At 34.7% G+C, this 14461-nt stretch overlaps 1 protein-coding gene across 3 annotated transcripts in view; it reads left to right on the forward strand.

Annotated features, from left to right (window-relative positions):
• RABGAP1L (RAB GTPase activating protein 1-like) overlaps positions 1-14461 on the forward strand; it is a 521731-nt gene that overhangs the window by 359171 nt on the left and 148099 nt on the right. For all 3 annotated transcript variants that reach the window (XM_004688498.2, XM_012729024.1, XM_004688499.2), the window contains one exon: positions 4832-4873. In XM_004688498.2, the coding sequence (XP_004688555.1) occupies positions 4832-4873 (42 nt within the window). The remainder of the gene's footprint in view (positions 1-4831; positions 4874-14461) is intronic.

Raw genomic sequence — 14461 nt, forward strand, 5'->3', positions numbered from 1 at the left:
TATTATAGATATCTAAGCAAAGACTCACTGAATTTGCAAATGAGATGGAATTAGTGAAAAAAGCGTGTATTTTTGTATGATAGGCATAAATTTCTGTCCTGGCTTTACCACTTACGAGCAGTGTGTTGTCTCCAAATTCCAGTTTCCACATTTCTAAAATGGCAGCAGTGATGCCCTGAAGTTGTTAAGAGGATTAAGTAAAAAGTATGTATAAAATGTCAAATATGATAGGCAGTGAACACATGAACCTAAGAATGATTGCTAGAATTTGTTGAGTACTTAGCAATTGCTTAATTCATTTGATAATCCTTTTTATGTGCTACCTCATTTTGCACCCCTTCCTGGGGTAGGATGACCCATGGGGTGGGCTCAGAAACAAGCCACGCCCTTTCCTCTAGCTGTAGATGTTCATGTGCCTGCTCTGTTTACCTTGGCTACTTCTGGTTTGATAATTTCTCTGTGTCTTGTTGTTAGGACTCCCTTTTCCACATCTACTGTCTATTTCCCTTTTATCTGGATCCCTAAGTTTCCAGGTACTGATGCACATTTGACACTACCCTTTCAGTATTTGTTCTTAGTGCTGTCAGTATAGTTTTTGACATCTTCTCACGCAATCTGTCATCTCCCTCTGAGCCCACGATTGCCTGCTCATCAGAGCCAAAATGTTCCATGTCTTTGTTTCAGTGAGTACTTTGCTGTCACCCTTCCTTTATGCAGTATTGTGGGTGCTCAATTGTTGGCCTACCCAGGAACAGGATGATCTGCACTTTGGAGCAATTATTTAATTTGGGGCAATTACTCGTAGGAGTCCTTTAAAGTGAAGACTTTGCCAGGCTGTGACTGACTTTTGAAACAGTAACATCCCTGTCAGTTAAGGAAGCAATTCTTCATTTATACAAGGCTGATCTCAGTCTGCTGTCACTGGAGGGACATGGATGACCCTTTCCTTCCACAACATACTGAGTTTCTGTTTCACTTCCTGCAGCAATCAGCTACTTTTTGTGCATGCTTTCAAAATGGACACAAATAATAAAATTTGGTTTTGATAGAAGATAACCTTGTCTTTCTATCCTCTTCTCTAAAAATGTATTTACTTTAATCCTTTAGGAACTAGAGAACACATTAAATAATACCCAACCAAGAGATTTATTCCCTGGTTCACTTATTTGCTGCTCTATCTTCTTTGATTTAGTGGTTAAGGTATGATGTCTAGAGTTGCATAGCTAAATATGCATAGCAAATGCATAGCTAAAACCTACTTATTAACACTGTAACCTTGGGAGATTTACTTTTAATTCTCTAAGTCCACAATATCCTTGTGCATGAAATGACATTTAGGGTTGTCATGGATTAATAAAGACGTGTTTTCTCTATAATTAACTTGGGTCTTAGGCATAGAAAATATTCAGTAAATATTAACTCTTACTATCTTGCATCTGGAATTAGACCTTGTATATAAATGTCATAATGATGTATCCACTTTTTATTTTTACTCTTATATTCTAAATGTTTAAATACTTTGACTCCTATTGAGGAACACTTGTTTATCCCTTACCAGCAAAAACACTACTGCCAGTCACATATTTGAAAAAAGGGGAGGCTTCTTGGAAAATGGCATGCTTTCTTTTAAAACCTATTGCAAATATGAGGAAGAAGGGAAACAGGGGCAGAGTGGACCTTATGGCCTAGGGTAAAGGACTCTGGATACTTTCCTGGTGGTTCTGGTTTGGTGAATTACAGCTGAAGAGGTGTGAGTATGTTCTCCTAAATTATGTAGTGTTGCAAATCAATGTTACTTCAGTAAAAATAAATAAAATTAAATAAAAATGCATTTCAAAACAGTATAGTAGTAAAATGAAGAACATAGTAGAATAGCAAATTTTTCCTGATTTTCAACAACTCAGAATTACTTTTTCATAGTGTGGCTATATTGTTCTGCTTAAGTTTAAGGTCTGTGAAGTCTATTTTCCTTCGGTCTATGGATAAATGTCTAGAGCTTCATATAAACAGATATAAAAATACCTTATTACTATCAAGTTATTTAAAGAATTTATGTACCTGAACTTTTCCTAGAAACTAAGTTATTTTTTTAGTTTCCCAAAATTAAAAAAAAATAACCTACACATTATTTAAAACATGTATTATGTGTTCTTTTTAAACACAATAATTTAAGCCTCATGTAAGTAGCAATCAATACTGCTGAATTATTGTCATCAACTAACATTAACTATTGAACTGTTGGGTCCTATAGTGGATCCAGGCAGCTGTGCATTTTATAGTTTTTTAAAAATAATCCTTTATTTCTGTCACATCTAATGTTTTAATTCTGACAACTCTATCTGCAGGCTTTCTATTTGTAATCCTATCTAGTATACACTTTGTCTCTTAGTTTGCTACTGCTGATATCTGTAAACACAAAACCATATCACCAAACTAATTTGAAATGAATATGAAAAAATTTTTTGAATAAATTTTCTCTTGATGTTGAGAACTATTTTTGTTATCTAGAAGTTTTGATTTTTTTTTTAAGTTCTAAGTTCATTTTGTATTTTTCATGGCTTCTTTTTCTGATAATTTGATTCTTATGATATTTTGAGATAATTGAATAACAAAGTTTCTTACTGTAATTTGATGATTATTCTGTAATTTGCATTCATACAGAAAATAATTAAGAAATTTTGGACTAGCTAATAAAGTTCAATCATTTGGTCATCTAATAAGTACCAACTACAGATGTTATACTAGCAGGGTGGTAAAAATGACATCAAACTAGACCTTAGGACACTGGAGAATATCATTAACCTGCCACTAAACACATAAGAATACCTTAGGCTACTCACGTTCATGGTCTGAAAAGTGGGAGTCATCATACATGTTTTTATAAGAATCAATGGATCACACTATTACTGTGGAAGCAAGCAGTGGGTGAATGTTGGCAGAGTGGTTGAGAAGATAGCAGAGTTGATTGAACAAGGAGAGGAGTTTCCGAAGAGTACCCTGAAATGGATTGGGAGCACCAGCAGAGCAGAAGAAAGAACCAGAACATCATATGAAAAAACTAGAGATAGTGGGCTTACATTTTGCGTTGGTACTAAGAAAGCAACATCAGAGGCATGGTGTATTTGGTCCTGATATCAGGTTTTTAGAATTTAGTGTTGCTTTGCAGTTTGGATGTGGGTGAAAAGAATAGGGCAATGGGTCTTTCTCATCTTTAGTAGCATCTTTTCATCTTTAAATTGGGGAAACAACTTTTCCTTAATTGAAACCCAAGTTTTTGATCTACAGTACTTTTCCCCCCCTTTTTTCTCCATTGATAAATTGTGATCAGAACCAGGGGAGCATCATTCTTGGTGTGCTGATGAATTGTGTCAGTTTGTTTTTGTCTGCTGACCTGCTTATATTTACTTCCTGTTGCTTTGGTTTCTTTAAAGAATCAACTGAGAATTTTCTGAGTAAACTCAAAGCCACCAACGAGATATTTTCTGTTTATCATTCATCCTGTCCATCATTACCTCTTATTTTTGGTAGCTAAACATAAAATAAAATAGTAACTGCAAATTATGACAGGAATACACTCTTAAGTACCTAATCCTAACCTTCACATCTGATTTTGAAAGCGCAAAATAGGTTAGTAGAAGTTCTTTGTAAAATACATCTTCTGATACCGATTCTATTTGTGACTTTTTAAAATGAGGATCTGACATCAGATGGACTTGAATTTATGAGAGATGTCAGCTCATACTTGAAATATCTTCTCATGTATGATTACTTGCATGAACTGGGAAACAGCATGCAACTTTGCATAGAAACTTTGTTTCTGATTTTGTCATTTGAACATTTAAGCTTCCCTTTTTGAATTTGATATATATATATTTTTAATTTTATTATTTTGTTATTATTTTTTTTAAGATTTATTTATTTGTGCATATAGAACTGGGGCACAGGCCAAAGGTGCAGAGGCAGTGAGAGGACTCACCAGAGACAGAGTGGGGAGCAGAACAGACAGATCCACGAAGTACACTGCTGAGGGGAGCACCGGGCAGGTCAGGAGAGGTCTACTGTGCCATGTGGGTCAGCTGCCTGGAGGAGGATCAAACTAATGACAGTGTCAGCAGATAGCATCACCAGGGAGGGCCTGAATTTGATATCTAATACCACTTCGTAATCATTGTGCTGAGCTAGATTTTAACAATTTACTCCAGATTGGCTTCTTAATAATCTGTTTAATTTGTTTATCTCTAGAGAAATAATTGTTCTGGTTTTTCAGGGGGTGAATGGAAAAGGTAGTCTAGCAAACAGGCCTAAATTTCTACCTCCAGATGTGCAAATATTTAAAATGCAAAACTGGAAAGCAAGCAAACTGCAAAATCTTGAGAAGAATAGTGGACATCTAGAATGATGCTTACAATTACCCTCCTATAATCTGTCCTCTTAGCAGCCACACCACTTTCTCTGCCAGGGGAAGCTTGACCACATCATTCAGATGTACAACAAGGACTCAAATGTTTCAGTTAATTTTAGGCTGCATCATATCATCTTGATCAAGGAACTTGACTTTTCCGAATCTTAGACCCATGTAAATAATCCCCAAATAGATTGAAATAAAATGTTATAAAAGCAGCAATTCTATGTGAGATTAATTAAAGAGTACCTAAAATTTGCAGTAAGCCTCTCAGGAAACACATGGACCTTTTAAAAAAAACCTCATCATTATTTTATGTGAAAATGAAAGCAATTAGGGATTTTATTAAAGTTGAATGAAGTCCTGGGATTCTTAATAAAATTATGATAAGTATGACTATTGATTTTTACTCTTCTTTTTCTGTTTCAGGGTTTGAACATAATTTTTCATGTAGCCTTGGCTCTCCTAAAGGTAAGCCTGTTTTTATTTTTTCCAAGCTATTTTACCTCTTTGCCCTTAGAACTAGTCATAATTCATTTTATAATTTTTGACACATTCCAGGTCCTTGAACACACACACACACACACACACACACACAATTTCTTTGAGGAGCTCTGATTCTCTGCTTTTCTTACAGTCCATTTAATCGTTCCATTATAGCCCTCCTTCCAGTAACATATAAAGGTGTTTTCATTCATGAATTGAATGATATAAGAGAAAAAGTTAGAACCTGTTTTCTGTCAAAATGAAACCAGTTCTTTTCTTGAAATACTTCTTACCATAATAACATCCCTAGAGATACTTAAACATATAACTGAAAACTTAGAATTCTCATTAATAATTGAAATTACTAGAAAGCATCTTTAATATACTGACTAAAAATGAAACTGCTACATTTCAACTTGCCGTACTTTCTCAGAAATTTATAAGACACTTTAGAATTCATTTTAATTACCTTGCTGGATTTTATATCAACATATCAATGCAGCTTTTAAGTGTGGTAACAGAAAGACATTTGCTGAAGAGTTGGTGAAATAACTAGGAAGTTTTTGCGCTTCAGTCAAAGAAGATTTTCTGTTATTGAAGGAATGATTACCTTATTTATAAAAGATACAAACTTACCTTTCCCCTGTAAAAATTGCAGATTTTGGATGTAGACAGATTTCATTCTCATTTCTGCTCTAGTGTGTGACCTTAGTACAAGTACTCAGATAATTGAGACTTTTGAGATAATAATAGAAACTAATTTGCAGGATTGTTGTAGAAATTAAATAAGATGATACATTAATGTGCTTAACAGAGTGTCTAAAATTTTTAATGCATAATAAATGAGCACTGCCATTATTGTGATTACTATTGATTTTACAAAATAACTCATAATTTGTGTCCAAATTCCTATTCCTACATTTCCCAGAAGATGATGACTAGTTATCTTCAGAAAGCTTCTTGGGATTTTAGTAGAGCCTCCTTACTTAACCAGTAAATACCTTGATTTGAAACAAACATAATATGGACCCTGTACAGTTCAGAAAGTGGGTTGCTGAGATTTCTCTTACTATATTAAACAATTGTTTTTTTTGTGAAATCCTAACATATACTGTAAATTACTCATTATTTTGATTTATAATAATCAATTTTGTCTGATTTATAATAATTTGAGTTGTTTGTATTACTTTCTTCACTTTTGACCATATTAATCCTGACATGACCTTGCAAAGGACGTTCTGTGGCCACTGAGCAGAAATGTTTTCTCTAGTGATACTGATCATTCATCTAATAATATCCCATTGAAAAATTAGTTAATGTAATTAAAATAAAAGCTTTCTCACTGCTATTGGCCTCATTATGTCCCTCCTGGCATGAATCCTGGAACTGACCCCAGGCAGACAATACATAGAGACTGAGTTGAAAATAAATATATCAAACACATGTAACAGTGACTAGTAGTGTTTAATGTGCAAAAAAAAGTACATTTGTTTATATAAAAATAACAAGTGTAGGGATAGTTCAAAGTGCTTGTGATATTAGTCTAATTTTAGTGTAGCTGCAGAAGGATTTCTGTTTTTCTGTATTAGAAATATTTCTTGTGGGGGAAGTAGAAAGAAAAGTCACATTTCTTGAGCAGTTACTCTGTTCTAATTGTTAGTGTTGGTTCTCTTATTCACACACATTAAATATCTAGGCGTTATTTGTAGGGAATTATAAGTTGTGATAGCCAGAGAAATCATCTGGTTTTCTTCCTTTGTTGATAATTGAGGAAGCTAAGCCCCCAGATTGCCTAATGTCTTTTAGTGTTGTAATAGTAAAGCTGGATTGATAAATTGTTATTTTTTTTCAGGCAGCACTGATACAGGTGATTGTCTTTTGTTGTTTAGTATGAAGATTCCTGCTTTCTGAATGGCAGCTACTTTCTTTTGGATTAGAAATAGTTCATTAGGTAGCTAGTAAGCTGTTGAGCCAAAAGCATTATCTTTGTGGTAGCATTATAATCAGGGCCATCAAGATGGCAGGACCCATGACGCAGGTCAAGTAAAGTCCCCATACTTCATCCATCTGCTATCTGAAACATTGAGTTGTTATAATGTAGGACGTTATAATGCATTGGAGGTGGCCAGTCAGAATTAATCTTTATTGATGTATAATTGATGTTGTTTGTACAAGACTATTATTTTTGGAAGAAGAATCTTTCTGTGTATTTGGGCTATGGAATCTAGGTTTTTAAATTTGAAGTTTTCTCAGGGATTACTCATTTGTTCATCTCTATACCATTTTTTCAATATTGAACTTTTAGAAAGAATGTCACAATACGTGATAAATAGAAGTTCATTTGTATTACAATACTTTTTTCCTGTTCAAATTGTGCATATCTGATTTGTATTTCAGATGAAATCAAAATACTTAACTATAAAAAAATTTTCCTTAACAAAGTCACTTCAGATTAGCCTGTTTTATGTCACTACATCATCTATCCAGGATTTTATCTAGAATTCCATTAGAGTCATAAACTTTTGTTTTATCTTTGTACCTGTCAAAACCTTTCACTTACCTGCTGCCAGTGGCTGGAATTGCTCCCACATGTTATGCTCTGGGTGTTCAACTATATATCAATTGACCTACCTCTACTCAAAACTGTGATAGGACCCAAGAAATGCATCATATGCCAAGAACATTTGTTCATTTTTTTGTTTATTCAATAAATGACTTTTGAACACTATTTATGAGCTAGGCACTGTGCTTAATGATAGGAATATACTACTGGAGACATTCATTTCCTTAATTTGTTTAAAAGTGGAACTGACAGTCCTCTTAATGCAAATGAGCAAATAAAAATCTTCTCCCTTCTTACCTCAAAAAGAAATCTGCTCAAATGAGCAAATAAAAATCTTCTCCCTTCTTACCTCAAAAAGAAATCTGCTTGATAATACAAAAAAAAAAAGAAAAGAAAAAGAAAACGTCCCATTTGTTTTAATTATACCACAATATTATAGCCCTAGAACAATAGAACTCAAAGTGGTTCTTAATTATGCACTAAAAAGTCATCAAAGTCCCAAGGAATTTGTTTAAATTGAGCATTCTTGAATGCTTCATCCCACTCCATCCCCACCACCAATAGCTGATTGCAGGCAGATGCATTCCAGAACCAAAATAATAGGGATACTCTTGTATTGCTTAGACAAGGGATTCTCAGCTTTAGCTGTGTATCAGAATTAGCTGTGTATTAAATTCAGTTTTTAAGTTTTTTTTCTGATTTTGCACTGGGGCCCAGGACATTTTCATTTGAATATATAGGTGTTACTCAATCATCAACCAGTAGGTTAAAAAACTTATCCAGGTGATTCCAGTGTGCATTTAAGCATCTCTTAACTGTGGTCAAACATCCAGAAATAAACTATTCAAATGATGTAGTAGGAGAAATGGTGGGAAAAATACATACATCTGCTTTTAGAACAAACATTCCCACAGTGACACTTGGAAAATGGTTAGTCCTCTTTTCCTTTGTTAGCAGCTGCTCTGTCTTGTCCCTGTGCTCCGTCATCTCCTTGCACAATTTAGGATTGTAGCAGCAGCTCAGTGAGAATTACCCCTAGTTCCTAAGGACATTGAGGGGCACCTTTAAAAGGAGGATAGGAAGAGGTACCTGGTTGAGCTATGGGTTGTGATTTATCTCATTTAAATATGTTGGACTTGCAAGAGTTGCTTGAACCATAAAACTTAATTTTCAGGGTATAACTCAGTCTTACAAATATTATAGTTATAAAAATTAATATTTTCAAATGGATAGAAGAGGAATGATAAGAACAATTTAATAGAGAATAAAAATATCTAGAACTTGGTTGTTTATTTGAAAGAGTAAAAATTCACTATTTAGCACATAGCTAATTATTTAAGCTTTTTTCTCTAACATTTCAAGGGAACCCATTCTCTTTCTGTTGGCTTTGCAAAGAGGCCTCAGTCCATGCCCCAGAGCCACATGTGAATACCATCTAGAGCAAAAGACAAGGAATTGAAGAACATAATATCTTGAAATTGGAAAATGGATGATTTTAATTCCCTCTCATTTTGAATTTACCAACTTGGGTTAAAAGTTTTTGTTTCCATGCATGAAGATGGTTGCATCTTCTGAAATTAGGACTGTAGTTTCTGACCAGTTTACAAAATTAGAAGTTTAAAAGCTTGGAGGAAAAAATGAAGCAATTGATAAACATTCTTTTGGATTTGCTGTGATTTTACGTGTTCAATCATCTTATACCATCTGTAAAGGAATACCTGCTGTCCTCTGGGTGGCAGCAAAGCACTGCTTCTTGATAAGGAACTAGCCACTGACTGTCCAGAACTACTTATTCTGTGATACTGGGTTTCTTTTATAATGGTTTCCTGTCTAGCATAATGTGTTTGAATACTTGGTTTGTTACATATCTTCAGTTCGATGATAGGTTAGTTTGATTTCGCTATCTAGCCAATACTAAAAAAAAGGAAACAACAAACCCTAACTCCTGCAAGATGCTGAAGGAACTGCAAAGTTTAAAAATTCTAGATATGATGCATTTTACGGACTAGGGGTCTGGATCAGAGAAAAATATATATCACTATAGTGCTATGTATGGACTGGACAACACCTTAAATTTTCTGAGGCAGTTCCTCAGGAGACAGTCTAAAATGTGAGGGAGAGAGGCTAGTTGAATAAATTATGTTTCCAAGTAATAATTAATTTGAACTTAATGCTCCCTAAGAAATATGAGATCACTTGAAAGAGGTTAGAACAATGAAACCCAAGTTTGTGAGCAAACTAAGTACTCTTAGCCCGAACTCATTCAAGCTTTCCTCCCTTTTACTTAAAATTCTCTATCCATCTCCATCTCCCTCTGTATTGTTACTGTCTTTAATGAAATGTGCTCAGCCTTCATTCTGAGACTTACAACCTGCATTCTTGAACCCATCATTCCTGGAGAGAAGCCTGTGGTGGTTAGTTAGTTCATTTTTCCAGCAGTCACTCATGCAAGTACCATAAGCATGGAGATGCCTGTGTGTGCCCTCAAGTTATACTAAGTCTAGGGAGAGACAGACAAGTAGATGCTATGATTTCAGTGTTATTGCCCCAGGGCTTCAAAGAGGATCCCTGGGACTCCAAAGGCACGCTACTGGATTCATTATGGGAGAAAAAAGGCATATTTTTCAAAGGTAGGGGGCATTTCAAAAGCATATATTAGAGACGGAAGGAATGAAGAAGGCAAGTCTTTTGCTGGTTTGAGGATGGTGCATTAGAATGAGATTCTGAAAGTCTTTAATTACAGTGTTGCCACCCATTTACATTGGGATTTTAATAAAATCATCTAACCCTTCTAATACCTACTTTCCTTATTTATGAAATAAGGTGACAGGAAAATATGGTCTCTAAAGTTCTAAATTTGTCATGCCAACTTTGTCATCAATCCATACTATATACATATGTGTCATACACATACAGTCAGTATGTGCTATATACATCCTCAGTCCTTTAATAGGTAGGAATCATCTCAATAATTAACACATTTTTTTAAATTCTTGACAAATTAATCTTGTCTCACAAGAGTTTGTAAAACAATATAAAAATAATATTTGATTTATTGTACTTTGTTTTCTGTCCTTTAAATTCTCACTAACACCATCCTTGAATATGAATAACCCACTGCCCTAAATTAGTGGACTATTATGAGGGTGTGTGTATGAGGGTGTGAGCATGTTACAGAGCAAGTCCAATGTGAAATGGGTTGGCCTGACCTTGCATCCTCACCCGTGCACTTAAAAGGGACTTAAAATGAAACTTAACTACAGGCACACACCAAAAGGTTAATAACATAGTTATTTAAAAGGGGGGAAACGAAGAAAGGAATGACTCAGGGAGAGAGCAAGAAATTGGTGAATGCATCTTACCAGTTCCTCTGAGCTGGAACCCCAATAGCATGCTGGTGAAAAATCAAGTACCCCGAAGTCCCACATATCTGGTTATATAGCAAACCAGGCTACTTAACTCCACCCTTAGTTCCCAGCACCATCCCTTCGGTAGTGATGACATTATGGGAATTTGTAGTCTTTGGTGTCTTGGATCTCTGATCTGGGTTGGGAGTGGGGTCCATAAAACCTACTCATGGAGTTTATTCAGAACATCTTTCCCCCCAGTGGGCACATATCCCTCAACTACAGTCATTCTTGCCAGGTGTTTCTAGATACCCAAGTCATATGTTCAATTTACTTAAAAAAAAAAAAAAAAAAAAAACCAAACTTATAATTATCATAATTATGTAAAGTGTAGCATTTACTTTTTATGTTGAACTTTCAAAAATGTTTCAAAAATAATAAAATCAATAGATATACACTTAGCATTTGTTGAATAACTAAATGTTCCTGGGCGTACTAAGCACTTTTAAACTAATCTTCATGACTTTTCTTTGTTTTCAAATAATAGTCAAATACACATACTAAAATAGACTGTTTTAAACATTTTTATCATATACTTCAGTGACATTAAGTACAATGACATTGTTGTGCAGCCATCGCTGCCTTCTAGGTCAAGAGCTTCTTTATTTTCCCAAATTGTAACTCTGAGCCCATTAAACTATTACTCACTGTTCCCCCTGAACCCTTAAGGGTCACCAGCTTGTCTGTCTTTAAATTTGACTACATTAGTCATTCTGTTCTTTAAGTAGAGTCATGCAGTATTTGTTCTTTTGTAACTGGCTTATTTTACTTTTACATTATAAGATCCTTAATTTTAATAGTAATTTTGTAAATGTTGGTAGAGTTAATGTCACCATCATGTAGTTGAGGAAAAAAAAGATTTTTAGAAGTTAAAAGACTTGGCTAAAGTTGGGTGAATGACACAGCAGAATCAGAACTAATTCTGTATTACTATAGAACTAAAGAGCCTCAGTGTTAAATCAGAGTTTTTACATGAGGTTTGATGAAGACAAGTCATGGAAAGATAAAGAAAGGGGAATATGAGCTATATAATAAGGGGTGGGGGCTTAGAAAGATTTATTTGTTTGGACTTTTCTCAGTATCCCTTATTTTAGAGATAAGAATGGTCCTTTCTTCTAAAAGCACCTCTCATATAAAAGTTTTTTTTCTTTCAGAGTTTAGTAATTTACTGTTAGTTTATCTGAATACATTCAAAATAGAAACTCAAAGAATGCTTCCCACATTAAACAATTAAACTGGATTTTACTAGCATATAATGCTTACACATTATAGCAATAAAGATGGTAATGCATTGCCTTCCATACCTACTAAAACCAAGATGATAAAACCAGGTTGATTCTATTAGTGACATAGCATAGAATATTACCATAAAAAATCAGCAAATAACAATAATGGTAGATGAGTATTTTTACTGTTTAAGTTGAGGGGGACAAAATGTTAAAAGTCCACAGTACTGTCGGTGAATTATCACCATATAAGTTTTTCCATATGACAGTTTCATGTTTGATGTATTTTGGAGAGTCTAATGATTTCCTTTAAAGCAATAGATCAGAGGAAATTCAGAGATACCCTGTGTTCTTTCCTCCGATTCTTTCCAATGTAAAGTATTCGTAAGGCAAGGTGCCATATTTTAGGGTAACTTGTTCTGAATCCCATTAACGGCATGTTCAAAGAATGTTGTACCAATTTTAAAATGTCACTGGGTAAATAGAAGTAGAGCCAGTATAACTGGGAACCATTATTATATCAACAAATAAAGTTCACCTAGTGAAAACAAAATTCTCTGTCAAGAATGATGGTTAAATAAAAATTTCTCTTGAATGCTTACTTTTGGCTAGAGTAATATTTGATTCCTGAGTTCTGCCTATCCATTTTTTCTTTTACAATCTTTAAGATGTCTGCAGTCATCCCTGAATCCTGTTTTACACTGACCAGTCAGTGTATGTGAGCTGGTCACAGGGAGATATTATGAGGCTTTTGTCAGTCACTGCCCAATAAGTTTTTATGACCTTTTTTTTTTTAAATCATCCAGAGTTGTTGGTATAGCTTCAGCATGAAACAGAATAATTTTGTTCATTAAGGTGCTGACAGGGTTGATGATTCACTGTGGAAATTGATTGTTATTATCATAGTAGCATAGCCAGTCAGAGGAAATTCAAGTGAAGCATGTAAAATTTTATCTGATACTTAGTTTATGTAGTTTGAGAAAATGTTGAAATATGCTTTTACTTGAAATACAATCAGCAAAACTCTATACTGCTTGCTCTTTTTTTTTTTTTTTTGTCACTTTATTATTTCCCTCTGACTATGGAAACTTGATTTTGGAATTATTGCAGCACATGTGGTTTTGATCAACTAATGTGTAGACTAATCTATTTTTAAAAAGAAAAGGGAGACTGAATGGGATCAAAACTGGGGTGGGAAGAGTGCACTGGACTGTGGTGATGGCACATGGGTGAATTGGTGATGGGAGGTCCATGGGGATTACAACTGAGATGGAAAAATGCATAAAATGAAGAATGATGTAAAAAAAAAAAAGACCTTTTTAAAACATGTAGTGGCTTATATTAAATAGTTATTTTTCTCATGTATAATAGGCCAGAAAGAGGACTGGTCCAGAAGGGCAGGTGGCACAGTTCCACAAGTTCTTAAGTTCTATATATGTTTTGCTCCACCATCTTCTAGGATGTTGTACTCATGTGGCTAAAGCTAGATCAGCACTACATCCTTATTCCAAGCCATTGGAAGATAGAAATTTTAGTCAAAAGTGGATTTGGTTAGTATAGATGTAAAACTTTCCTTTTGAGAAAATAGTGAGAAAGTTACATACTTTACTTTTACTCACATTCCATTAACAAGAAATTTGTTCACACTTAGCTGCAAAGGAACTAGGAAATACAGTGTGTAAATCAGCAGCCATGTGCCCTATTAAATTTCTTGTGTCTATGGGAGAATGGGGAATATTTTTAGCGAACAGTGAACAGTCTGTCATTATCTCTCCTTTTGGCCATTCACCTTTATTGAAGTTGATAATAGAGGTGATCACCTTTATTCCCACATATTCCGCCCATGGGAGTGGCCCATTCACTCACTTCCTCTGCCCAAGGTCAGGGGTCTGTAGCTGATACACAGTCTTGTCTCTAGGTATAGAATAGTTTCTGGAGACAAGGCATCTGCTCATCTTACATCCAGTGTACACGTGTGGTAGGGAAAACAACCACTGCAATTAAAAGTCTTAATTCTGATCAGAGAACGGGGCACACAAAGTAGTCTGTGATCTATAAGCATTTGTAATATTTCCTGCTCTAGCAATAAGGAGTTTTCTCAGCTACTCCATCTGTTTCCTGCCTCTAACCTGCTGGAACTGCGCCATTATCCTCTGTACTCCATGGCCATGTCTGAATTTAGTGTTGGAGAATACATTCCCTCTGGAAACTTGACAGTTTCCAAAAGTTGCTTCCTATTTGCAGTGATAATGAAGTCCCCGAGTTGTTTTAGTAAGCAAAACAAATTTAGGCTGTTTCTTACAGGCCAGCCTTTGTATTTCTCTTAGAAATAATTTCCTCATTGTTTTTATAGTTTCTTTCTTTTCTTTTTTTTTTT

This window comes from Condylura cristata, unplaced genomic scaffold (assembly GCF_000260355.1).
Source record: "Condylura cristata isolate star-nosed mole 26May11 unplaced genomic scaffold, ConCri1.0 scaffold00024, whole genome shotgun sequence".
Taxonomy (NCBI): Eukaryota; Metazoa; Chordata; class Mammalia; order Eulipotyphla; family Talpidae; genus Condylura; species Condylura cristata.